The following is a 27781-nucleotide window of genomic DNA, read 5'->3' on the forward strand; positions in this document are numbered from 1 at the left end:
GACCCTGCGCCCCAGCTGCCCCGGTGCTTTTCTGACCGGAAGAGGGTTCTAGAAACACTTTCAAAAAGTGATTTGGCTATACCTGCATCATCTTATTTTGTGTTGATCATTCATGCTGTTGAATGAGCTTGTAGTTTGTCATTCTTTTTCATGTATAGGAATTGTTTGAAGTGCATACTACTATCTATTCTGCTGTGATGAGTATCTTGAATTTTAAGAGCAGGAATAATTCTGCTGGAGAGCCTAAATACATGTCTTTTGACAACTTTGTATTCTCATTTTTGTTTGAGAAATAGAGAGGTAGAATTTCTAAAATATTTGGGAATCTTATGTGATGGCAGATTTTAATTAATTTTTTTTCAGGTTTTAATTCTTTATATTATTTATTTAGTTCTGGTTTTTGAGACAGGGTTTCTACATGATGCAGGCTGTCCTGGAACTCACTATGTATAGCAGGATGGCCTTTAACTCAAATATCTGCCTGCTTCTGTCTCCTAAGTTCTGGCATAAAAGACATGTGCCAACCACTCCTGACTGATTTTTAATCTTCATGCTGATATAATTCAGGAGCTTCTTGGTTGTTCTGTTGACTCAGATTCCAGATCTTACCCCTAACCTTCCTGAATTTGAGCAAGATTATCAGTTTATTAGTCCACGAGAGTTTTCTTTATTTTGCCCTAACGTTTTATAATCTTTAGGAGAAATATTTTATAGTCTCCCCTCCCCCAGCCTGGAACCTGCTTGCTCAGGGGTGGAGTTTCCTGCTCATTCGTTCTACCACGCCCACTGCTGGACCTTGCTGCTTTGCTGTTTGGAGCCACACACATGCTCACCCTGCTACTGGACCCCAAGACTATTTGGCGGGAATCGGGTCCCTTCCCCCTTCTTTTATAACTGAGTGTTGGAACAAGTAAAATTGAGCTTTGATCAGAATAAAACTGTCTTGGCTCCGTTTCTTCTTTCGCCCCGTCTAGTTCCTCTCTTTCAGCTGGAGTGGCCATCTCAGTTGAACCATTCATTGCGAGCTGCTGGCCGGCCACAACAATATTTGACATGTAAGCTAGAATAATTTTAACATTTGATTCCTGATGTTATTATAAATATACTATTTAAATGTTTTGATACTATTATAAATACCATCATTTAAATATTCTGATGTTTTTATAGCTGCTATAATAAAATAACATATTTTTATATTTAATTATTATATTATTTAATTATTTTATTATTTATTATATTATAATTAAATAAAATATTTTTATATTTAATTATTTTTCCTTTTCTGATTTTTTTGGTTACTGTTTTTCAAATTTGTTACCATATTTAAAGAATATTTTTATTATTTTTTCAATAATTTCATACACTTTATTTTGTTCATATTTATCTTCTCCCATCTCCTTTAAACTCCATCCCCCCATTTCATACCTACTTAACTTTCTGTTCTCATTCATTCTTTTTTTAAAGTGAATTTGGTCAAATTGTGCTGTTAATATCATCTTGGGTATGTGTCCATCCTCTGGAGCATGTTAGATCTATGAGGGGCCACACTATTAAAGAAAATGGATTTTCCTACCCAGCAATTGTTGGTCATGGGACATCTATATCATGCAACCTCCTTCCAAGGCTCAGAAGATCTTTGCTACAATATTTTGTTCTGAATTGTTGGAATATTTGTAAATTCTTTTTCTGAATTCATTGAGGTGATCTTTAGGGTTATACTAACTTTTACATATTAGTTATCTAAATGATCATGGTTGACATTTACATTTTTATAACTCTTATAATACTACAATAAATCCTATCTGATTATATTATTTTTATATACATTACTGAATTTGATTTTAATGTATTTAAGATTTTTCCATATGTATCCAGGAGAGAAAAACTACAATGAAGGCAATTAGTGACTGCTGGAAGCAGGGAAATTAACCTCTCCCAGGAATGAGTCCCTTGTTTGTTGTCCAATGAAGAATGGTGATCCCTGAAACCATGTGCATACATATGCAGTTTTTACATACACATGGATACATACTTACATGTGTAGCAATAATCAAAGGAAAAGGCTATCAACTTGAGAGTTGGGAGGCATTGCTGGGGTTTGAGGGAACATACCTGGGAAGGGCTGGAAGGAGGAAAGGGGATAATATTATTTAAAAACATACAAATTTAATGAGTTTAGTGAATATCCCATGCACACTTGTTGAAATGTGTTTTCTGAACTGTTTTGGTTTCATTATAATAGGCATGTATTTGTGTGTTAGTATGTATAAAATAAAGAATTGGGTCTAATATGTTAATTGTGCTTAGGAGTTTCCAAGTTTGCATGTATTGTGCATAGTATGATCTTTCTGTCCCATGGCAGGATGCTCGCTGCAGCAATGCTATTGGGCATGTACAGGGTGAGAAGCCTTCTCTTCTTGCTGGATTTTGCCTTTAGTAGCAGTTTTTCCCTAGTGTCTCTTCTGTCTGATAGTAGTAAGACTGCATCACCTCTCTTTTGATAGGATTGTAGAACTTTGAGCTGAAAGCACATTTGCAGAGGTACGTACTCATGTGCTCCTTATTTTTATAATGAGAGATTAAGTGTCTTGTGGCTTTCGCCAGATATTACTTTGAACCCACAATGAAACCCATTGTACCTTCATATTTGTGAATTCTTCAGAAGCATAGTTTATGAAAATTGTGTCAGCAATGTTGATCTTGTTTGGCTTTCTTCTGAAGTTTGCAGTTGGATAATCTATTCTGGGAACATGAAGGCATGTTTAGAAGGCAATTGGGGATAAATTACAACACCCTTATATGCACCACTGCCTTGTGGATTGCAGGAACCTTGGTATGCTCTACTTTCTGCCTGAGTTTTATCCTGCCAGGTGTCAGTGGTTGAGGCCTGCGCTGCCTTCCTAAGCTTATGTGGCCTGGTTACTGGTTCCTCTTGCTCTAGGTTCATCCTCCTCCCCAGACCTGCCTCACTCTTTCTTTTCCCTGAGTGCCCTGCAAAGCAGCTCTCATTTCTGGCCTTTGAATGAAGAGGAGAATGACCCCAAAAGTTATGATAGAAGTGCTAAGTTTTTGCGTATATACATTTTCATAATTCTCCCTCCAATTTCTGATTCCACAAACTCACCTCTCTATCCTTTCTGTACATGATTGCCCAATTCCTGCATTCTAATGATTAGGAATTCTGTTTACAAGCTTTTCCCACTTGTCTCTCTCACTTCTGCTCAGACCAACTGGAGCAATACATCTGGGCCTTCTGTTAGCACCCACTGTGTCCTCTAGACTTTGACCTCTGAGATAATACCTGGTACAAAAAGACCCTGGAGCAGTCCTGGTTACTAAGGGTGGGTCAGCTGAAGCCCAGTGGAATAACTTTAGTCCATACACTTATATTCGAATGGGGAAAGACCCATTTCTCCATCTGAGTCCTATGCAATTATGTCTTGTAAAGTTGTCCTAAAAATACATTCTTAAAAGATGCTTTTAAATTTGCCATACAAACCTATGTACTAAGTATATAACCCCATACATTTTATATATATATATAAAGAAAAACATTCGGTTCCAGTGTTTATGGATTTGCTGACCTTGAATAAGACAGTTCACTTCTGTTGCTTTCTTCGTCTGTCTGTAAAATGGACTAACAACTATTTTATGAGGATATTTGAGGATAGATGAGTTAATCCTGTGAAGCACCTGGTAACTATAGTGCCTCACCTAAAACAGTGAAATCTCATTTGTGAGTTCATGCCATGAAATCTGAAAAGTTCTGCAAAGAGAACTCTGTTTCTTTTCTTTTTTCTTTTTACTTAACTCCTATCCTACTTCGCATTCCAATGGCTATGATAATTCCAGTGACAATTTTAGCTACCAGGAGTCCAGGGGCATTCTTGAACTTTGTTGGTGACACAGTTCAGGCTCAGTGTGGTCTTTCAGTCACTGGCTTTTTATTTTGGGGCTTTTCTCCTTCAAATTTCATGTCACTGCAAACTGTTTTCTTCTCTTCTACTACTAAGTCTTGACTTAGAGACCTGCGTGTATCTCCTGTCTTTTGTTCCCTGGAGCAGTTTTTCAGACTTTCAGCACTTGGTTTGCCAGTCTACTGTTGTAGGTATTGCAGATTGGAAGTTATAGATCTTTCATTCTTAGATTAATATAATTTTAAAAGCCTAAGTCAAATTTTATGTCATATACTCCCAGTGAAATTTCTTTATTAATGTCAATACATGTTTGGAATAATTTCTGTATTTGACCATTGCAAATACTGTTTTACTATCTTGTTCTTTTAATTAATATTTTTATCCAAGTTTCTCAAATTCATCCCTGTAGACTGGCTTATTTTAGTTTAAATTCCAGGAAGATTTACATTAACTGTGCATTATTAGAAGTAAAGACAGTACAACATATAACATGTTGGTTTTCATTACTTTAATGATCTCTGGAGTATAGATAATAAGATTTATTGAATTGAAAAATGAATACATGCACAGAACTATTTTAAAATAGTATTCATATTTGTTACAGATACATGTACTACATGAATGTAAACTAAATGTCACGATCATGAAAAAACTACATTAAAGTGACTCAAGGGATCAATTGTGAACCATGTGTGAATCTTTTTATATTTGATTGGTTCTTTTCTGATGGTAATAAAACCATGCAGACAAAATGCAAAATGTTGACTGCAATGTAATGGTTGAAATGTTGACATTCATAAAAGGGTCAGAGTGAATTACGATGGCTGTTGGCTGCTAATTCTGAATCCATACTCTTAAAGTGATCTATGGAAACAGAGCTGAATGCCACAGAGACAGAACCATGGTTGGTACATTCCTGTTTATTGATGCTCCCATCTGACTGTATTAAGTCCTCACGTGAGACTGCTGCTTTACTGCTTGCCTCTTTTTCTCCAGGGATAGATGTGTGAGCATATAAGCTTACTCTTTTCTTTTTAAAACAATACCAATGTGTGTGTGTGTGTGTGTGTGTGTGTGTGTGTAGGTGTTAGAGAGAGATACATACAAAGTGAGGAGAGAGAGACAAAGAGAGAGAATGGGTGCCATGACATAGGTGTAGTCAGAAGACAATTTCAGAATATGGTCCCTTCTTTTACTATGGTTACCACGGGAAGAACTGGGTCAGAATTCTTGCACGGCGAATGCTTTTACTTGATGGACCCTCTCGCCAGCCTTCATTTTTCTGTTGTTCCGTATGTGTAAAATAACTGAATCAATGTGGGAGAGTGATCTAAAGTTGCCTCTTTTCACTAAACGTTCAGTACTATTTATTCACTGTTTTTTGTTAAATGGTAACAGATATATCCAACGTCTTGAAGATTCTCAGTTTGTATCTAAACTCTTTCCATCAGATGAGGCGTCTTAGTCCTATGCTTTGGTTTCCTGCTGGCCTTAGATTCTGTAACAGTTTTCATGGAAGAACACTATGTGGCTTTGTAGCCTCTTCTGCTGCTATTTGCCAGCCAGTTTTGTTTTAATGATAAGAAATCCTACTTAATGGTATTTTTATTGTTTGATTGTTGTTGTTTTAAGTTTTTCCTATTTTTAAATTAGAACTTGGTTTTCCCTTTCCTTCTGTTTTTACCTCTTACAAGGAAGTAAGGCAGACTCAATGGGTCTGGCAGTTGCTAATGATGATTGTCTAGTTAGGGGTTACATGGTCTACTCTTACAAACTGAACCCAAGGGAAAAGAAACTGGTAGCGTTCTTCTTTTAAGTCGTCCTATTTAAAGAGACATTTTCAGAATGCTTGCCTTTTTACAATTATGGCATGCCGGTTAATTGTAAAAAGGGAAAACTGGTTGTGTTATTGGTTGTGTCAACAACACAAACTAGAGACATCTAAGAAGAAGTAACCTTATTTGAGGATTTTTTTAGATGAGATTGGCGGGTCTGGGTCTGGAGAGCATTTGAATGATTGCTAATTGAAGTAGGTCAGCCCAGGTCACTGTGGTCACTGTAGATCTGGGCGGGTGCCCATGGACTGTATAAGAAAGGCAGTGGCTGGTGAGCCTAGGAGCCAGCCAGTGAGCAGCCGCCAATGAGCAACAGCCAGTGAGCAGCATTCCTCCCTGACCTCTTCAGCCTGCCTCCAGGTTCCTACCTCAGCTTCTCTTGGTGATGCACTGTAGCCTATCAGTCAGCTAAACTTTTTACTTTACCAGGTTGCTTTTTGTCAAAGTTTATCACAGCAACAACAAGCAAACTAGACCACATGAGTATATTTCAACAATATAATATTAAAAAAAATTGTTGCAGTTAATGAACTTGGACTTTTTTCCTAAGAAGGCAGTATAAAACAGTTTCCTGGGTGGTGTGCCTATGTGAAAAGAATGTTACCTATGTCCTACCTGTATTAGCTTTTAATCTCTGAAGGTTTCTAGGGAGCCGATGTAGTCAGATAGTATTGTCTTCTGTTTACAAACCTAGAGTACTCTGTCTCGAGTCTTACTTCCTGCATTTAGCTCATTTTTGCTAACACAATTGCTTTGAGTTGGCACAAGTCTCTGGTTATGGGTTTGAGAGATGAGTATTCTGCGCTTTGCTTAGTTGACTGTGTTCTTACTGCTCAATACTTTGGCTTCTCATCTGGGCAATAGAGGTAGGCATCTCAAGTTTCCTAATCAGTCATTAGTTTTTGCATTTATAATCCTAGAATTAGAAGCAAATGAAAGCCTTATTCTTCCTGAAATTTCCATTTAGATACTCTGTTTAAAAAACAACATAATTTTGAGATGGTTAAAGCTGAGTGAAGGAGAATTGCTTCCAGTTGAAGTCTATCATAGAATTTCTTCACATTGTATTATTGTAAAGTTGTGTATTTGGGTGTCACCTCAGTCAAGTTCCGTATAGATGCTGTAAAGAATTATTATTTACTAGCCAGCCTAAGCTTTTCTCCAGGGGTCACAGGGAAAGCTGTATGGCTTTCCTATTCCTATTAGCTTTTGTAAACTCACAATTGCATTCTCTGGGTTCTGTTAGCTCTTACTCTTAATAAAGATTCATTTGATAAGGCTTAAAGCTTCATCCAAGGAGGATTTTCAACTCCTTTTAGAAACTGGAATTTGTTCCTTTACCAAGGTTTTTATTTATTTATATCTTAATGCCTTCTAAGAATCATAGAACCAAGTTGGTTTTAGCTTGGCTATTCCTTAAGATCTCTACTGATACTTGAATTCTCTTCATTAGTTGGTTCATATTCTTTCCTCATTGCTAGCATTCCTTATTTTCTTTTTCTGGAATAGGTAGTACACAAATAATTGAAATAGGTAACATCATCATTGCATTTAATATCAAGCTGTTGTGTTTTATACTAAAATGACTGTTGGAAATAATCTAAGTCATAAGGTCGGTTTAGAAAGCACCATGTTACTTTGGGCACAGCTACCCAGAGAGTGTTCCGATGTCAGAAATGGGAACGGGGCTGGAGCTTTTCCCTGGGCCCCATCAACACCCTGGAGCTGAGAAGGCACAGTGAGCATGGGAAGTTAAAAAGGCAAAGGGATTGGTGTGCTGACGCCCTCCCCCACTTCCAATTCCACTGATTTGCTAAAGTTAAAGCTGGGAGAGTCACATATTTCTACTTTGGAAATTTTATATTATAGTTTAAACTATCTGAAGTTGAGGAAATACCTTCACAATTATTCTGTAGAATATTTTTGGCATTACTTAAGTTGAAAGGTGCTTTTCAAGTTGGTAGTTCATTTTCTGCATAGTAATTTAATTTCAGAAAAATTTATTAGATGGGTAGTCCTCAAGTTAAACAGGATAAAAGTGGAAGTTATTTATACATAAGACCTTTGTTTTGTGTTAAAAAGTTTTATTGGTGTTCCAACTTCTAGATATATGTGAGAAGAGGGACTTTGATAGAGAAAAATATCTCTATAAGATTGGCCTGTAAGAAGGCCAGTAGTACTTTTTCTTGATTATTTATTACTGTAGGAGGGCCGAGCTCACTGAGGGTACCTTCCTCTGGGGCAGGTAGTTCTGAGTGCCATAAGAAGCAAGCTATGGCCGAGCAAGCTCTGGGGAGCAAGCCAGTAAGCAGCACTGCTTCAGGTCTGGCTTCCAGACTTCTGTCCTGTTGAGTGTCTCCTTTGACTTCCATCAGTAATTAACTGTGTCTTGAGAGTTGTAAGACAAACTAAACCTTTGACTCCTCACTTTAGTTTTGGATATGGTATTTTCTCACAGCAATGGGAACCATAGCTACAACAATCAATATACCGTAACTTTATTGAGATTAATTATCTCTCTTAAAATGTGTCTTACTTTGGTAGAAATAGATTGAGTCATCAGATTTACTTGTTCCACCACAGGATCCTGGATACTGGGTGAAGATTCATCACTTAGAATACAGAGATGGAGGAATCCTGGATCCGGATGATGTCTTAGCAGATGTTGTTGAAGACAAAGATAAGGTAGGTGACTCTGAGTGCTTTCTTCATTTTCCTATACCAAGCAGCATATTTTCAAGCCATTCGATTTCTTAACAAACTCATATGTCAGTTATTATTAAAAGATACCATCTGTTTCAGTTTCACCTGGACAGCTCATAAATCAAAGTTCTTCATCAGATGTTTGCCTGAAGTTTGTCGAAGTTTGGGAACTTTTTTTGTGGTGGCCTAATTAGCAGACTCTTCATTCTCAAGAGCTCCCAATACATCTCAATGAATTAGTGTCAGCTACAGAGGCTGTTGGAGCCACTGCTGCTGTTGGAGTTTATTCCAGACAGTTGCTAAATATTCATCTTAATGCCTGAGGTTGGAACGTGCTTTGTGTTTTACACTGGATAATATAGTAGGGGATGGACGACTCCCAGAGAGCCACAGAGTAGATCTTTCTCAAAGTGGATGGCACACTGTATCCTGTGTATGTCTTTATTTCATGCTAATCCTCACCCGGAAACAAAAGAAAAGCACTGCACTGAGTATGTTGAATATTTAGGAAACTTTAAAACTGTTCTTTTAATTATTTGGGAATAATTCATCACAAATGTAGCATTCTAATGGAATTTTGCTTCTTATTGCTTTGATAAGGTATAAAAGGAAAGTATCCCATGGCAATATCCTAGATTATTGTCATTGAAACACACTGCTTAATATGAGCTGTGTTGTCCTTAGAAACCGAACTGCTTCCAAGATTTCTTCTCTATAACATTAGCACTTCGTCTTCTATTTTATATTTCTTTTGACACTTGACTTGACTTACTTTATATGGTAGTCAGCCACATGGTAAGCAAATTGTGTTTCTAAGTAGATTGCCAACTCCTAGAAGGCAGGGGCTGAAGATCCTTTCCTCCTCTGTGTTTCTTATGTTAAGATATCTGGTAAGGCATTTAATGACAGTTCTTTTGTTGTGGTTTCATTTTAGCTACTTAGATTGACCATGAGATCAAGAACTTCCCTCACCTGAGCCTCCAGAGTGCTGAGTTTGCAGCCTGAGCTACCGTGCATAGCTACAGAGTGTTTTATGATTTCCCCCTTATAACACCAAATGATGGCCATTCATTTGCCTTTTCCCAGTTCACTTTCTGCTTCTTCCCTGGGAACACCTTCCTTTTTTGAGATAGTTGAGATATTTGGCTTGATTTTTAATGATGAAGGCAGCCTGCATCTCAAATTTCACTGCCAGTGTGTTCATACAGAAAGCAAGAAAATGCTACATTAAAGAAAGGGCAGAAGATACCAGCTCATCCTGGCCTTATTTCAAATCCCATTTCAGGAAGGGAAATTCTGTTAACAATACCTGAGGAGATCAGTCCGATGCAGCACTTTCCTCTGATGCATTCTTTCAACTATTTCTGCGAGGCCTTTTCAAATCGTAGCTTGTATCTTAGGCACAGAAACAGCCTTATTATGTGTGTCTTTTTTAAATGGGACTTAACACCACTATTAAATACGGAAACAAGGACACAGTCAGCTAAGAGCCTAGCAGAGGATCCATATATGTTAGCTACAGCTACAGCTTTCCTCTTAGTGCACATTCATGGCTCTCCATGAAGCCTGCCATTGTGCTACACAATCGATAAGGATTTGCACTTTTCGTGTTGCCTGAAGAAGAATCACTCAATTTTCTTCCTTTTGTTAAAAAAAGGAAAAAAAATCAGTGAAAAAGAGAGCTTTCTTATATTTCCTGAAAGCAGAGCCTACCAAACTTGTTTCTCTTACTTTTAGTCAATTCACAGTAAGTAGTAATTTCAGCTGATGGTTTGTGGACGTCCTGTTGGATATCAAACCTGCTCAAGAAGGCTGGAGGTACAGTTGGACTTTTATGTGTAAATTACTTGGTGAATACTCATTCACAGATGGAATATGGACAGAGAGCAGGCACAGAGAAGATTGGCTGGGTGTGAAGACTCATGCTCAAGTCATAACACTTGCATTCCTGGGATGGGCTACCTGCAGGGAAACTGGCAATGAGGGCTGTAGATAGGCTGGAACCAAGTAATGGAGAAGCCAAGAGCCCAACAGCAGTTACAGTCCAAAAGCGGTGTCAGCTGTGGTTGCTTTGCTTATGGAAAATCAGTGCAGTTCAATAAAGGCTAGAAACTAGAGGTGGAATGATTTGATGTAAAATTGGAGAAAGATCTAATTGATTTACTTAGTTTGATAAAGAGATAACTTCTGAATCCCATGGTCTTGTTACTCAATATTAGACTCTTAAAACAGTAACTCACATTGTGAATTGTTGACATGGTTAAAAAAGACAACTGCAACATAAAACTATGTAAATATGAAAGTACATAATTTTTATGAAAATGGAATTGCTTCCATAACTATACATACATATTATATATGCCCTAACCCTAACCTCTAACCCTAAGTGTAATATATATATATATATATATGTATATATATATATATATATACACACACACACACACACATATATCTCCATATAATCTCCATATATATGTGTGTGTGTGTATATATATGTATATATGTGTATATATATATAATATGTACATATATTTGTGTGTGTGTGTGTGGTGTGAAGTATAGTATACCAACACAGAAAGTTTCTTTATTTACAGCTAGGTTTTACCAATGGGAAGTGCTAAACTTGAAGGAAGGCCAGGAGCTCTTGACTTGCACAACTGGGCCTTGACCCTTGAATACCATGTGCTGTCTCATGTTCAAGTACTACACTATCAGCTCAGCTTTGTCTCTTGTGTTTGGTATAAGTACTTGTTAGACTTTTGTCTGCCTTATCCTCAGGTTCAACAATTTGTTCAACAACAAAATGTTAGGTAGTGTAGTGTTAGTGTAGAAGAGTTATGTGTTTAGTGTCCCTTGCTGTCTTTTAATGGTATAATACTATTGTGATATTTTCATGTGCATGTCTTGATTTCAGTACTAAATTGTTTGAGATTAAGTACTGAAACACCAAAGAAACTAACTTAATGTATACTTTAATAGTTTCAAACAAATTTTATAAAATTTGTGTTAGAGTTATTAAATTGCTCAAAATAATTTTCTAAGGAGATACTTGATTAATATGACACAACATTTGGATTAAGATGTTATTATTATGTGAGAAATGAAATGCCAGCAGAACTAAATTTAGAACAGGAACACACTGTCTGGTAACATACTCAGCATCCAGGGATCTCAGCATATTCAAAGAGAGACTTGTGCACAGTGAATGAACTAGTGACCTAGTCAGACACACTGCCACTCGCTTTCTGAGAGCACTCTGTTGCCCTCTAGTGGACGGCACAGTCACTTAGAAGCCAGCTCAGAAAACAGTTTGAAATTTGACACTCCTCCAGTTAGAAAATGTCTTTTGTCTTTTTAGTATAGATCGCAGATCAGAAGTGGATAGTAAAGGGAGAGTTTACACATACATATCTGTGCTCTCTTAAGTTTTTCATAAATGGCCAAGGACATTCTTTGCATTCATAGACCTTGTTTCTATTTTTGGCTTTCTCAGCTTCCTTTTTACTGACTGAAGGTTGATGGCTGATTGTGCTAAGGTCTGTGTGACTTTAGTGTATAACTGGACAATTCATGGTGTATGTTGTGTTTTGCATGGGAAGTGTTGGTGCTACATTAATCCTTTTTTAAAGATGCTGAATTATTGTAATTTTTTACAATCCTGGGTTATTTTTGAACACTTAATTTATTAGTGATACTTCTACCTTAACATAAAATACATGTTCTAAATCTATTATATTTTCTTAAATAATAATATAGTGAATTTAATTCTGAAACATTTAAATTTTGAAGGGATCTTGAAGTTATGATGTGCCTAGAGGTTTAAACGGTGCTTCAGAAAGAAATATGCAAGCTTGTAAGGGAGGAAAGAAGTGCTTCTGCTTACGAAGGCCCATGGCACATGCCTCAAGATGACTTTCTGCCTACAGAGTAATACAATTATAGAACTTTAGATCCAAAGCATACGAATCCTATGGACTAACTTTAACATCTTCCTAAACAGGAAGTATCTGAACCAGGGAAGTCTCTTGGACTCCTGGACTTCATGACTGTGGCTGGTTTCTTTCCGGAGTCCATTTTTGCATTTCCTCTTTGGCATTCTGATCGAAGCTGCTGTTGAGGGCTGACTTCTGCCGGAGGCTTGCCCTATGTTCTCTTTTCTCTCCTGTCAATAGAATATCCTTCTTCTAGTCTTGAACTAATCAGTTTTTTCAAAGTCTTAATCATCTGAGCACAGTTTATTTTTAATTCTTTTTTCATGTTTTTTATTCCCATCTTTGCATTTACAGAGATAATAATTTTAATAAATAAAATTCCAGACTAAGGTCATGGCAACTGTTGGGAATGATCTTTTTTCTTGGTTCTCTTACCTGTATAGCTTTCAGCAACGTAGCCCCTTTCTTTGTGTCATGGCTTTCTCATGGGTAATTGAAGCTAAAATAATGCAGTAATTTTATGTGATATTATATCATGTGTGATAAATAATCTAGCCACAGTGTAAAGCCACATGCTCAGGAGAGTAACTGTTAGGTTCTAGTGTGTTACATTACATAGTATATTTAGCATATAACTATCAAAGTAAGAAAGACTGGATTTGCATTATTTTAAATGTATCGCTTAAAGCATATCCCATCTAGGAATGTGGTTTGTAATCTGTATTTACAGATTTAGAATCTTTGGATTCAAACAGCTGTGAATCAGAATACTAAGCAAAGAATTCTAGAGAGCATCAATGACTTCACTTGTGTTTGCCCTGTGTCAGGGCTACACTGAATGTGTATGTAAGCACACCCCACCTCACAGATCCTCCGTCTCTCTTCAACATTTGTTCCACCATTGTTATCTGGAAGCCTAGGATGGTTGTCCCTGCTGTTGGGACCCGTTGGCTTTACCTCCCCTTGACTTTAACACATGATCAATACAATAGCTGCATATGGAATAGTTATGCTCTGTTAGCTATGCTTAGTAATGTGCCCATGCTTTAAAGTACATATATAAAGTGCATATGACTCATATGCAACTTCTTGTCCTGTTAGGGATGTGGGCATCTATCCATAGAGGTTGGTGTCTGAAGGACATCCTGGGACCAGCCACTGTGGATGATAATAGGCATCTATACTTAAATAAAGTACAAGTCTCATAGGTTCTGTTATGAGTCCCTGGAATACCCACCTCCCCCCAGCTGTCTGAAGCATGCTAAATGGCAACAGTAGTAAAGCTATGGTTTTTTTCTTACATGCACCTCCTACCTGTTCTATGCTTCCAGTGTTTTACTTGTTTAGTATGCCTGTTGGTCCTTGTGCCTGGTCTCTGATAATTTAGGACACATACTTACATATATATATACACATAAACACATACATACATACATACATATATATACATATATATACACACATATACATACATACATGCATACATACATATTGGTTGATAGTTTTGTCCATTGCTTGTTTCCAGTGCCTGTAAATGTGCCTAGCCCTTCCTTATAATTCAGATAATATAGAAAGAATAAATGAACACTTTTCAATGTTAAATAATTTGATCACTCAGAATTTCAATTTCTCACTGGTAAAATGAGAGTGGTAAATAATCTTAGTGTCACAGGGAAATATAGAAGTTGTGTGTGAAAATTCAATGAAAATATTAAAGCACTATACACATAATAAGAATATACTTGTACCACTTCCTTATTTTTTATCGATCTTTAATTATCCAGGTCAAACTATTTTTTTAGCAGTCAATACTTTTAGATCACTTCAATCCCAAGTGGCTTTTGGAGCACTCTAACTTCATATACATAATTCATACTTTAACATAAGCATTAATATTTGACCCTTGGCATTTTGAAATTTTTAATATAATATTATTTAGCTTGCTTTCTAAAGCCTTAGTTTTGTCTCCTCAATTCTGTGTATGCTTGCTTAGAACTGGGATCGTTTTTTAAAGTTATTTTTTTAGCACCTTGACTTAGTATGGGTGTTGTTGTTGTTGTCATCATTGATGATGATGATGATGGTGTTTTTGTTTCTTTGATTGGATCTCAATATGTAGACCAGGTTTGCCTGTAAATTACTATATAGACTAGGCTGGTCTTGAGCTCACAGAGATCAAGTGCTGGGACCAAAGGTATTTGTACCACACCCTATTTATACTTTGGTTTTAATAAACATCTTTGGTTTTAGTCACTGATAAAGTTGAAACTAAAATTGAGAGTTTCTAATTCTCTACCTTTCCCTTCTAGGAACCTATATTATCCCCTTAAATATTGCAGTAGGAAGGAGTGTGCAGGCATGTACTAAGCCCAGAGGAGCCCTCTGCATTAATAGTTCTGTGACCTTACTATGGCAAAGATAAATGGTTTTGGGAGATAGTAACTACAGCTACCATAATCCTGATGATGGCCAAGTCAAATATAGACTCCCCAATGCCTTCTGCAGTTTACCTGGTTGGCATCTATAGCATGTCTATACGTGTACACGTGAATGAGAGGCAAGGGGAGCATCCTTGCAGGAAGCATGTGGGTGTCTAACCACTGTGCTCAGGTCAGGGAAGCAAGAGTTTCCTCAAAGGACAGAAGGGATCATCAGGCCTGATGCTACTGCTCATGCAGCTGCTTCCTGTAGTACAGCAAAAACTAAATTAAAAATGTTTGCAAGACTGCAGATATGACAAGGAGAAGAATCCAGTCATACTTGAGATCACAATAATGCTTTATTTAGAGTCAAAAAGCAAGTCAGAGAAAAAGAGTCAAGGAACCTAGCCTCCTTCACCATACAGTGTGCCCTTAGCCATACGTTGTCTTGCTGCTTACTGCTCTACAAATTTTCTCTGTCACATTAGTTTCTCTTGATGCCACCTCCATAAGTATATATCTATGCTGAGATTAAGGGTCAGTCAGTCTCTACAGAGACATGCATGTTATATAAGTTACAAATTACAGTTGCCCTATGCTGTTTTAAATTATATCAAATAGAATACTGCAGGGTTTACAAAACACCCTCTTTTAAAATACAAATGTAACCCATCAATTATGAATTAATTAGACTGTATTCCACTAACACCTAGCTGGATTTAACCTCATCAGAGGTTGCAGAGGACTGGAAGTTGGTAGGATGGTTCTATTTTTCTTGATATTCTAGCATTCCTCGTTACAAACTTTCTCTCTTATAAGGTCAACTATCACTGCTCCAACTACCCTGAACCAGGAGAAGCCCAAATTAAATTAAGCAGTAACACTTAGGACTATGTTGAGCCAAATAAATCATTTATGGACACATTTCCTTGTAGGCTGGAAGGGACCTGCCATGACGATGTGAGTAGATTAAGTCATTCAGGAACTTGAGAGACGCGTAGAAGGAAGGCTGCCTGTGTCAAAGGACCTCAGGGTCCTATCAAGGAGATACTCAGGAGGAGTCAGGGTAGAGAAGAGTAGGATGCTCCTTAGAAACTGAATGAGTAGGACGAGATACTGTCAGTGTCACGTTCAGACAGGGAGCTACAGACAGTCGTGGAGGGAGGGACATTGCCATTGTTTCCTCCTGAAAAGTATGTGTGTCTGTGTGTGTGTGTGTGTGTGTGTGCATGTGCGTGTGTGCTACTTAATGAATAAAAGTAGATTTTAAGAAATGGGCAGATGTGCTTTTAAGAGTTGCAGATGAGGAGGAGTGGCATAAAGGATAAATCTGTTTTAGGAAAGAAGAGACCTCAAGGAATGCATTAGGAAGTTATAAAAACAAGGCAGCAAAACACACTAAAGCCCTGATACAAAGAGGACACGTGTGTCCTGAAACCGGCCAAAGAGGATGCTGTTCAATGGTGAAAAATTACTCATGGAGCCTAGCAAGCTGTCCATTTTCTTGGAAGTTTCATGAAGACGTATGAGCTGTGTAACAGTCTGATAGGAGTATCATCTGGTAGGCTTTGAGTATCATATGGTAGGCTTTCTACTTGACTCTGACTGGTTCTTTTGTTCCTAGGGCTCCACTATTTTATATTATTAATAAATTGCACTGAGACAAACAGACATTAAAGGCTACCCTTGCTATTGAAGTAGTACTTGTAACACTTCTATGAGGTTTTTTTTCAAGTTTTGTATAAATGCGTGAATTTATAAATACATTTTAATAAGCAAGAATATTCAATTCCCTTAGTCTTTTACATTATAGTTGTGTAAAGCTCTCTAAGCTATGATTTTTTTGCTTAAGAAGAGAGTATGCCTTTTCCATCATAGGAATCCAGACTCTTCACTTAGGGAATCATGACTGGATTTCTGAACTTAACACTGACAGTTTGAACAGTTCAGGTTCTCTCTTTAGATTGCCTTCTTTTGATGTTACCAATCAGTTTTGAAAGATCAAGTGACATTCCCCAAGCAATAAGGAGGATAACCCTCCTGTGTAGACTTCAATTGGAGATAAATAGCTCAAAGCAAGTTCAGTTACAATGTCTTTAATAATGTCAGCCTAAAACATGCTATAGTTCAAATGTAGGTATTTGTGCAATCTTAACTATAAGCTAATTAGAATGACGGGAAAAGAGTCTCATATAAAATGATCTTTCACAGTCCAAATCTCAGAAATATCCAGACACATAAAACTTGAAGAGTCTCATAGCTCTTAGTGGGTAATAGTGTTAGAACTTCTAGACTGACAGCTTAGTGTGGCCACTGCATTCAATCTAAGAGGAAGCTAGCCTATGATAGTATAAGGCGATTTTCTAAATAGGTCACCTTTTAAGTGGAAATTATACAAGCCTGCAGTTAGTGTATGTGAAAATGAAAGTGTGCACTGCTGTTGATGATGAACAAAGGAGGGAGACATCTTAGTGCATAACCTCAAAACAAAAGTCTCAGAAATGGCTTTGGTTCTCTAGCTAAAAGTACCAAGAGAAAGCTCTGGTGTCTCAGCTCCCATGTGTGGCTCAAACTCCTTTTAGACCAGTGGTTCTCAGTCTGTGGTAGTGACCCCTATGGGGGATTAGAGGACCCTTTCACAGGGATTACCTAAAACCGTCAGAAAGCATATATAAAGTAGCAACAAAATAATCTTGCGGTTGGGAGTCACCCCGACATGAAGAACTGTATTAAAGGGTTGTAGCATTGAGAAGGAGGGGAACTACAGCCTAGGGCCTAGTTCCTTCTGGGCACTGGGGCTTTGAAACTGCATTTCAAGATCTTCACAGTAAAACTCGGTTGTGGGTTTTTTTGTTTTTTGTTTTTGTTTGTTTGTTTTGTTTTACATTTCTATTCCTTCTCCTAAGTGTTTTAAGGTCTTCAGTCTGGAGGGGAAAATGTTATATAGTAGCCTTAACTAGGGATCCTTTGAGGCATTAAAGAAATACTATGTTTTCCTGGTTCAAAATGATATTTATTTCTGACCTTGAGTGAGGACTTAACATTTCTATCTGTGTATGCATGTGTACACATACATGTATGTACATTTGTGTGCTAGGTTCTGCTTATGAAAGGAGCAGGTGTTTTTTGTCTTTCTCATTTCAGATCACCTTACTAAGTACTATACTTTACAGATTTATCCATTTTACTGAACATTTCATTTTTCTTTATAGCTGAGTAGATTCCACTGTGGATCTGTAGCACATAATCATTATCCATTCAGCGGTTGATAGACATCTAGACTAGGTTTCTTTTCTTGCTGTTATGAATAGAGCAAGAGCATGTGCAGGTATGTCTGGCAGGATGTGAAGGCCTTTGGGTGTGTGTCCCGGGGTGGTATACTTTATCTGTATGAAGGAAGAACAACCCTGCTCACCGTTGGTTGCTTATTAATGCAGTGATTACAGAAACTTGTATAGATTTTTATCAAAACAAAACTGAAACTACTTGTCACCCAGCTATACCTATGGGGTCTGTTCCCTGGACTTTGGAATTTCTATTTTTACATGGTGAAATATGTGTGAGTAAACTCAAATTGTTGAGATTTCCCTTCATCTAGATTCAATCTTATTTACGTGAAGAAACTGCAGACTATTGGAAGCAAACATTCTTTATTTCTTTAAAAAAATAAAAAAGCAAAAGTAAACTACCTTAAAAGTTTGCCAGGGAAAGATGACAATTTTACAATCTCTCCCTCATTTGTGATGGGGACAGCTGTGGTATTCCTGTGTCCCCTCAGAGATTACATCTCTGATTGATTGATTGTTTGATTTCCAGATCCTCTTAGAAAAGAGGGGCCTTTAGGTCCTGTGAAGGTTCTATGCCCCAGTATAAGGGAATGCCAGGACTGGGAATGGGAGTGGGTGGGTTGAGGAGCAGGGGGAGGTGAGAAGGGATAGGGGGTTTTCAGAGGGGAAACTAGGAAAGGGGATAACATTTGAAATGTAAATAAAGAAAATATCTAATTATAAAAAGAAAAGAAAAGAAAAGAAAAGACAAGAAAAGAAGGGCCTTGACTTAATGGCTCTCCCTTTTACTATTTAGCTATGGAATCATGATGAAAAGTTGGGTGAAGAGATATCACGATGTCCCTGAGGTAGCAAGGGCAAATCAGAAACTCCCAAGGAGCAATTGGCCCTGGATGGGGTGGTTATAGAAAATTTCCTGTTCTCCAAGGAAACAAGAAGTCCAATTCTTTAGACATTGGGAACATTTGTGCTTGTGTGTGACATAGTCAATGTGTCTCATACCCAAGTAATGTAAAAACTGTTATCCCTTCTTATATGACATCAAACCCATAATTGTTCTTTTCTGAAGTGGCTAGATAAGAATTAAACCTAGGAGTCTTTGAAGCAGCTACAGAACTTTCCTTTTTTTTCCCTCAAGGACAAAGTATAATTTGGAACTGAGGTCAAGTGGATGAAACATCAGAAGAATTTGTAAAAATACCATGTAAATGTTGAGGTGGGTAGATGGACTTGATTAGTAAGAAGAAGTCATTTGAAGATTCAATGACCTGGTGTTTGACTATCTTTAAATTGCTATGATGAACATCAAGAAATAACAGGGAAAAATGCGCATAAGAGAGTGATAGAAAAAACGATAGAGTGGTGTTTCTTTAGGGAGACCTGATGGTAGGGGTATAAATAAGCTACACAAACATCTCTTTCCCAAATAGGAACTTCTATTTAAGTAAGTTAGTCATTTAATTGTAATGACCGAACATAATGAAGGAAATATCCTCTGCTCAACAGAGACTTTAATCTGAAATAAATTGCGTGTTCACATATAGTGAACACCCAAAGCAATCCTACTTAGACAAATAAACTTTAAACATTAGAGTTGTGTACACATTTTTATGTGCATAGATTGAAACCTGTGCAATTTTCCTACTTTAATATTGTAAATTAATATTTAAGTAGAAGAGAACTTTTAAAATCTTGAAGGTAGTATTCCTTAAACCCTTTCTATTGTTTGGAAGTCAGAAGCTGAAAATGAATACCAGACTGATTGAAAAGAGCATTTGGCCTAACACATTCCCTGATAAGTTTAATTTAACACACTGCTTTGGGGTTTTTAAACTAAATATTTCCCTCTTAAATGGAGAAATGTTTCTTGTATGCAAGTACAGTATCTGATAGCCTAAGGTTGTCAAGAGTAAATATGGGTAATTTAAGATTTAGACTTTTTTTTTTTTAATGGAAAATGTGGTTTTGAACAGTGAGAATTATTATGGTAGAAATACACTGGGCACTGTTTTGACAGTAGTGTACTTCTTAAGAAATAAACAGCACAAAGGCTTTAAAATTAGCTAGTGTCTCCATATAAGGAGAGGAATGCAATGGTGGATTGAGTTTTTGACACACAATCTTTTATTATGACATCAGGTTGATTAATATCTCAGCCAAATCATTGTTTTAAAATATCTTCGTTCTCTGTCCATTAGATGTGGAGCAGAAAGCACACATAAAAGCTGGCATCTGCATCGTGCTCCTGACCGTTTACTTTGGGGCAATGCCAGTATCTTGGTTATAGTGTTTACAGTCTGAATGACTTAGGAATTCATCTCAGGCACAACAGTTACAAGTTTGTCTTGCTGGAGCCAAGCTGCACAGGGAATGTTGGATAACTTGTTAAGAATAAATTGTGAAACATTTTTGAGCACAAGGTGCCGGTCTAATTTTTTTCTTTTCTTTAACTTTAAAAATATTCTAAAATTATTACTTATTAAATGTCAAAATGCTTTAAATGTAGAACAATATAAGAATGAGACTACTCAGCTCATCTAATGAAGCCCAGCCAAAGTAATCACTACCCGAAGATGGGCATATACCTTCCTTTTATGTGCATAATTAGAAAGCACATACATAATTAAATTAATCCAATTTTTGAATGAACATAATTTTGTCATTGTTTATATTCAGATTTTATCATACACTGTTTGTTGGTTTGTTTAGGGTGTATGTGTGTCTGTGTGCCACATCATGCCGGTGGAGGTCGGAAGACATCTTGTGGGAGGGAATTGATTCTCTCCCTCTACCATGTAGGTCCTGGAGACTGAATCAGTCATCAGACTTGGTGATCAGCAGTCTGCCTGCTGCGCCATCTTGATGGCATGTCTATTGTTTGAAAGATGATGATTACACTTTTAGCATCCTTTCTTTGCTTTCTGTTTGAAGAATCTGCTGTGATTCAGGCCAATAAATACTCTACTAATTGTAATATTAAAATGATATATTTTTCAGACTAAAAGATGAAGACTTAATCATATTTTTGAGGGTAGGATATTGGAGTGGTGGGTAAGGTATTAGGGGAACAGCAGGGAATGGCTGGCATACGAACGGTTTGGTTTGGTTCATGTATGAAATTAGAATAAATAGAACTTACCAAAGAGTAAATAAAAAAATTTAAAACTTATAGAAAATTGTTTTTTTTTTAATGTTGGTATTTTAGGTATCTTAAATATGGCATGGACTCCTATCAAAAACCCCAGTTAAGTGAGCATGGAGGTGGTCATGCTGTGCAGGGGTTGGTATAGTTCTGATCACTGCTCTGCTGATGCTGAGTAGAACGAACTCCATTTCTTCTACACCACCATTAGTAATATGTTTGGTCTAGTTGCTTTTTAAACATTTTTCCTTGAAATACACAGGAGAGATTTAAAAACAAACATAATTTTATTTAATCTTGAAAATCTATTTTGTATAAATATAATTTTGTACACATAACTTTTCCTTTATTAATGCCACAGATTAAATCTCTTTTTACTTTTATTTATTATTTAATATAGTATTATTAATTTTCTGAGAGTTCATAGGGTGCATTGTGGTCATATTTACAACTAACCACTCTTCTTGGGAGGGACCCTCCCATCCTCTCAACTGCATATCAACTACATTATCTTTTTCCTAATCCGAAAAGAAATGTGTGGGGCATGGCTTCCTCTGAAGTAGTAGTTTTAAAATGTATCGTTGAGAATTTCATATATGTATATGATATACTTCTTTTCCTAAGTCCAATTAGTGCCAGAACCCTGAAGAAATCTGACTCCCCTCCCTGAGCAGACATCAGCTGCTTATGTTTTCTTCTTCATGATGCTCACACAGTTCCTCATAATGGGGTTGTTGACTGACTTGACCTCATGAAGGTCTTGTGTAGGCAATCCGAGCTATGGTGCTCATGGGTACTCCAGCCCTGTTACCTCTGGAAGACAATGTCTGAATCATTATAGAGTATGTGTAGATGATACAGGTACTTCTTGTGAAAGAGATGGGAGGAGGGAGATGTTGGACTGGGTGACCAAAAACGTGACAGCTAATTTATTTCTGTTGCCTTATGCTCTTGAAGAAAAATTTAATGTTATGAATTTCTTTACTTTTATGAATGTTTTAATTTCTGTAGAGCTGCCATGCATTATTCAAGATTATAAAATGATTTGAATTTCAGGAGCAGGCAGATTTTCTGATGAGGATTTCAAGCTGTGTAATTATGAAACCCATATAGGTTAAAAGTTCAGAACTCGTTAGCTTAATCATTTAAAAATAACCAATTTATAAGTGTGGCATTTCATTTTAGAGGGGCACAATTACAATGTATCTGACTAGAGGACCCCTGGATCCTGTCTGATACAGAGTGTTCATCCTGAACACTGCACAGCTTATTCTAGAACATTACATAATTTATAAAGAAAATCCATATTTTATGGAGGTAAATTGGATGTCATAATGCGAAGCAAACTTCTAGTAATCTTTTTAACACCTTTGTTAGCTCCTTAAAAACTCAAGGAAATTAAGAAAATAGTGCAAGTATCAAAATGGTCTGCTGGAGCCTGCTGCATGTGTCTGAGCGGACAGTGGTGTGCTGGAGCCTGCTGCATGTGTCTGAGTGGACAGTGATCTGCTGGAGCCTGCTGCATGTGTCAGAGTGGACAATGGTCTGCTGGAGCCTGCTGCATGTGTCTGAGTGGACAGTTCAGGAAATGACTTGCAAAGCACAGGTGTCTCAGAATGAATGCAAGGAAATGAATGTTAAGCCCTGAAGAGCTTGTTGGTAAAGGGGTGTTGGCCTACAATGTAGCAAACTACACACAGCATAAGGCTCACCATCAGCTATGTGTAGGGTAAGTCTGAGACTCATTAAACATGTCCCTTGTTTTGGCACCAGTGCTTCTGTCCATCTCCAGACCTCACATCACAAGAATACACTTAAAACTTGAGGATAGCAGTGCAGCTGCCACAGAGGATGTTTAGATTACTAGAGATGTTCGGAACCTTTAAAGTTTTTGAACTTTTGAAACATGTAAAAATAAACCTTGAAATTATAGCTGAAGTTACATCAGGTGAAGCCCAGGAGAGTCACCTTGGAGTGGAAACTCTTGCCTAGCCTTGTCAATGCTGTGTGGGGGCATGCTACGCGTCTATGAGAAACTGTTTCTTTGAGATGTGATGGTATTGAAAGGAAAGCTGTATTCAGGTGAAAACAACCTTCATAAGGAATCATTTGTGGTGATTAAAAATGCAACAATCACCAAACAGTTAAAGATGAAAAATAAAATGTGGTATTTATGAGAATTTTGACTGGCATGAAGATTTTAATGCATATTACCTTGCTTTGCTAATCAACGTGATTGAGATGCACGTGCCTGTTAAAAAGAACTTGCTCTTGGCTTTTGGTTATCAGAGATTTCACATTTATCTTCCCTTCATTTGAATGCTACATAAACCTCTCTGAACCTGAGGGGGTCACTCTCTTTTTCTCTCAGTTAGGTATGGAGAATAGATTTTTTTCTAATGCTTGGAGAATGATACCAAAAAGGGATCTTTTTATTGGTTCATTTCATGCTTGGTGAGATTCCAACTGTCAAAACATTATAAAAATTTGAACCCAGAGGCACATTCCATCACCAGAGTACTAATTACTGCAGAGAACCAGAGCGAGTCATTATGTAGCAGTATTTATTAGCACTGCCCAATTTTAATGTTTTTTCGGACTAGAGACACTTAAATAAAAGGTTAAGCTGTTTTGGCATAAAAGTAGGAGGAGAATCGGCACAGTTCATGAAACACCACCAACTGCAGTGCAGGAAGGCGGAGTTCACTGAAAACTGTGCCTTCACTTTTACCACAACTGAGCATCTTGTTTCCAGGGGTGAGCATGGAGGGCAGATGCTATGCTGGGTTTGTGCCCATGCTATTTAAACACTGGCTATGAGGTAGGCACTGAGAGAGGAAGACCCTGGGGTACAAGCAGCTCCCTTCATAATGAATAGCACCAGCACTCATGTGAGAAGTAAGGATCTCAGGACAGATGCAGGAGAGGAAATGGGAAAGTGTGTGCTTGAGGACATTGGTGTCTTCACGTACTTACAGGAGAGTTTCCTGAAGACGTGACATTTGAGAATGACAGGAAGTGAAGGGCATTTGAAACATTTGCCATGCACACACATACTTTATGTGTGTACTGTATCTATTGTATGAAATGTTATAAGTATTAAATAAACTGAGACTATATAAGTGAAATATTAAATGTAAAAATTACACTTAATAGATGCTTATTAGCTACCTTTCATGTATAAAGCATTTGGTAGGTGGTAGACTAGGGAGGAACAAAGATAAAGGATGTGACTCTTCATAGAAGAATGGTGAAGTCCAGTGCCAATCATTGTGTTTTCCTAGAACTGAACAGTCCAGGGCAATGCATTGGATGGAGCATAGTAGGGCCTTTAATTTGACCAAATGCTAGTGAACTGCACTATAACTTAGATGTTTAGTCTTGCTGCTGTATCTTTCTCTTCTTCTGCCTTCAGTGATGAGTGGTTTACTATAACAACATAGTGTGCAGTTCGTTTTCAGAAAGCTTCAGGCAGAGTACATGGGTCAAGGAATCAGACAGAAGACAAGACTTTAAATGCTTTGTAAAAAGCATACTTTCAAAGAAAATGAGCAACTAGCTTGTATGTATTTGTAAAGGCAACACTTATTTTAAGAGTAGAGGACTGTCCGTCTGGATTTGAGAAGAGAAGGAGGAGAATGGCAAGCCAAAGCTGTGGTGCCGATGAGGAGATGGGTGAGAGAGGAAGACTGGAAAGTCCCTGGCCTGAGCCCTTCAGCAGCACCAGGGCGCAGAGTGTCAACTTTGCAAACTGTTGAATGGCTTAAAATTTTTTCTTCAAAGATAAGAGAAAATGATTGGGCTGAATGGATGAAGAACAATTATGGGATGGAAAGAAATCTGGAGTCTTAGGAGGAAAAGGAAACTTTCCAAGATAAAAATGCCGGAAGCAGAAAGATAGGAAGACAAGCTCCTGGAGACAGATTGTTCCAGAATTGGAGATTCTGAGAATTTTTTTATGAAGGTAATAATTACATCTCCTATGTACTAAGTGATGTACCACATATGGTGTGGGGCAGTACCCTGTGACCACAGACATTAATTTCTCCTAGCACAACATTAATATTTATTCTTAGTAGAATAGAGATGATAAATAGCCTCTAGTCAGTACAGTTTGTGCCAAATTAATGAAGAGAAAAAAACGGGAAAAAAAATCTCGACTGGGTTTTCAGAGACCACTGGATGTTAGGATGATGGATAAGGGAGTGTAGACCTGTGCAATTTGCTTTGTCTGTTTTTGTTTGCAGGGATAATGGAGATGGATCAAGGTGCTTAAGGTTTGAAAAACAGAAGGATGCTTTGAGCAGGGAACACATAGGTCTGTGTTGTCTGCAATGGCTGTGTGTGTCCTTACTGACCATGGGCATGGTTCTCTGTGTCTCTTTGTACCGTCTCTACACTGTGTACACCTGCTCTGACCGGCTCCAGCCTGAAAGAAAGAACATCCAGAAACTGCCCAGAGAACAATGGTGCATAATTGTATCTATTGTTGCTGATGAGACTATATTCTGGTGGTACTGAGAAATTTAAAGTGTAAGATAAAAATATGATTCAAATCCAGGACTAAGGAAAGAAAGAAGTAACTAAAGTTTATATAGGAGAAAGTTTGAAGAAACCCCCAGTATATCTTTCTGTCTCTATTACTATATACTACATTACTGTAAATTTAAGTATTTATTTATAAATTTATACTTAAATTTATTTATAAATACATATATATGCATATATATATATGATTCCTCTAAAACATAATACCATTATTATATATTTTGTTTATGTAGTTATCACATAGTGGTATACCTAGACATACTTAGTAGGTGGTAGATGACTATATAAATTTATTTTAAGAGGTATAATTTTCAATTATAATAACTAGTTATTATAATTAATTATGAGCTATCTTTATGACTAAGTACATGAATTATTAAATTGCTGTATGGGTCTATATGTGCAAATTTTTGGAATATGTTTTCTAGACCCACTCCTGATAGTGTATTTTTCTTTATTGACATATTCTCATTCATATAAGACTTCTAAATCAATGAGGATTTGTTCTAATTGACCTCATATAATCTCAAGTGAACAAAATACCAAGGCTAGGAAAGGGCCCTAGTAGGGAATTTTAAAAATGGTAATGGAAAATGTTACACAGTGCCATGCTGTGATCTTTTTGGCTTTATATTTACTTTCAGTATTGAATGCTGTGCTCTACCAAGCAGGGCCACTGAAGCTTGTGGTCGGAGTGTGAGGATTGTCTGGGGACCTGGCCACCTAGTCAGCATCCTCCTGGTTTATATTCACACCATGATCAGAGTGGAATCTCATCCTCAGTGTTTACAATGTGGCAAAACAAGTCTCCCTTTGTAACTGGAAAGCTCTGTAAAAAGGAAAAATTTTAATTATAGACTAAATTTTATCTATATACTGTATCTTTTATACAAATGATTTATGATTATGGAAAGATTAAATAACTTTTATTTGGGAAAAATAACATGTTAAAGATCATTTCTCTCGTTAAACTTTAGAATGATATTCTACCATTGCAATTGACACAGATAAAGATATATCAGGCATGGAAATTTTTTATATGATTATATCTCTGAAGTAATGTAACTGTAACATCTTGACTTATACAAGAATTTCTGAAATTTCTGTTTTTCTAAGAAATCTATACACTAATCACCTGAGATAGCCTAGTTTCTGCTTCTATTTCTGGATATTTGCTTTAAGATCAAATGTAAAGTTTTCTTAGAATGGGATCAAAGCAAGTTTGTATGAAGAAGTGTCTCCTCATGGGGATAGTGTATCCTTTATATCTCTTATATGGTTGTAGATTAGAAAATACAAACCCTTGCATCGTGGTAATTTCTCTCAAGAGGCCATCATCAAAAATCAGATCCATGTATAGCAGTGCTATAGAAATATTTTAAAGCATTTTCTTAATGTTTGTATTTGTTCTAGTGTATAATAAGGGAAGTAGTCTGGACTTCTGAGGTGGGATGAGAACAAATAAAGTTAAACAAAATCTTGTTCTGATAGCTGAGATTTTCTGACATAGCTGGGCACATGGCTGTAGAAGGAGGCTAAAGGTCCATGTAAAATGGAAACAGAAATATCACCCGGATGTGAAGATATTTGATGCATTCCTTTCATTCTATTTTGCTATTCTTGAAGAGAAAAACCCCATTTCCAGCAGGATTAGCCAGGTCTGACATTTTGGGATAGCCTTGTTCTAGGACAGAGATCAGATAGGAAAAGGTAAGAACATTTATGCAGGTGTTATAACATGTGTGAACCCTGTAAAATATTTTACTGGAAACGTATTTTATGAAAGAAAAACATGAGCAAAGGGGAGGATATAAGTTCAGATTTAGCTCCTGTGAACTTTGCATGTGTCCATGACCCACATGCGTGCTTTCTGTTGACATGTTCTCATGTCGCACATGAACCAGCCTTATGTCCTTTAGAGCTCATGCGTGTGTATTTTCTTAGTCTGAAGCTCTGTCTGGTTCTGTCTGAGGCTCACTGCTGTTGGAGGTGCG

General features: G+C 37.2%; 1 protein-coding gene across 1 annotated transcript in view; it reads left to right on the forward strand.

Moving 5' to 3' along the window:
- Pard3b (par-3 family cell polarity regulator beta) overlaps nucleotides 1–27781 on the forward strand; it is a 965568-nt gene that overhangs the window by 116687 nt on the left and 821100 nt on the right. Inside the window, exon 2 of the mRNA XM_021162850.2 lies at nucleotides 8336–8437. Coding sequence (XP_021018509.1) covers nucleotides 8336–8437 — 102 coding nt within the window. The remainder of the gene's footprint in view (nucleotides 1–8335; nucleotides 8438–27781) is intronic.

The sequence above is a fragment of the Mus caroli genome, chromosome 1 (genome assembly GCF_900094665.2).
Source record: "Mus caroli chromosome 1, CAROLI_EIJ_v1.1, whole genome shotgun sequence".
Classification (NCBI taxonomy): domain Eukaryota; kingdom Metazoa; phylum Chordata; class Mammalia; order Rodentia; family Muridae; genus Mus; species Mus caroli.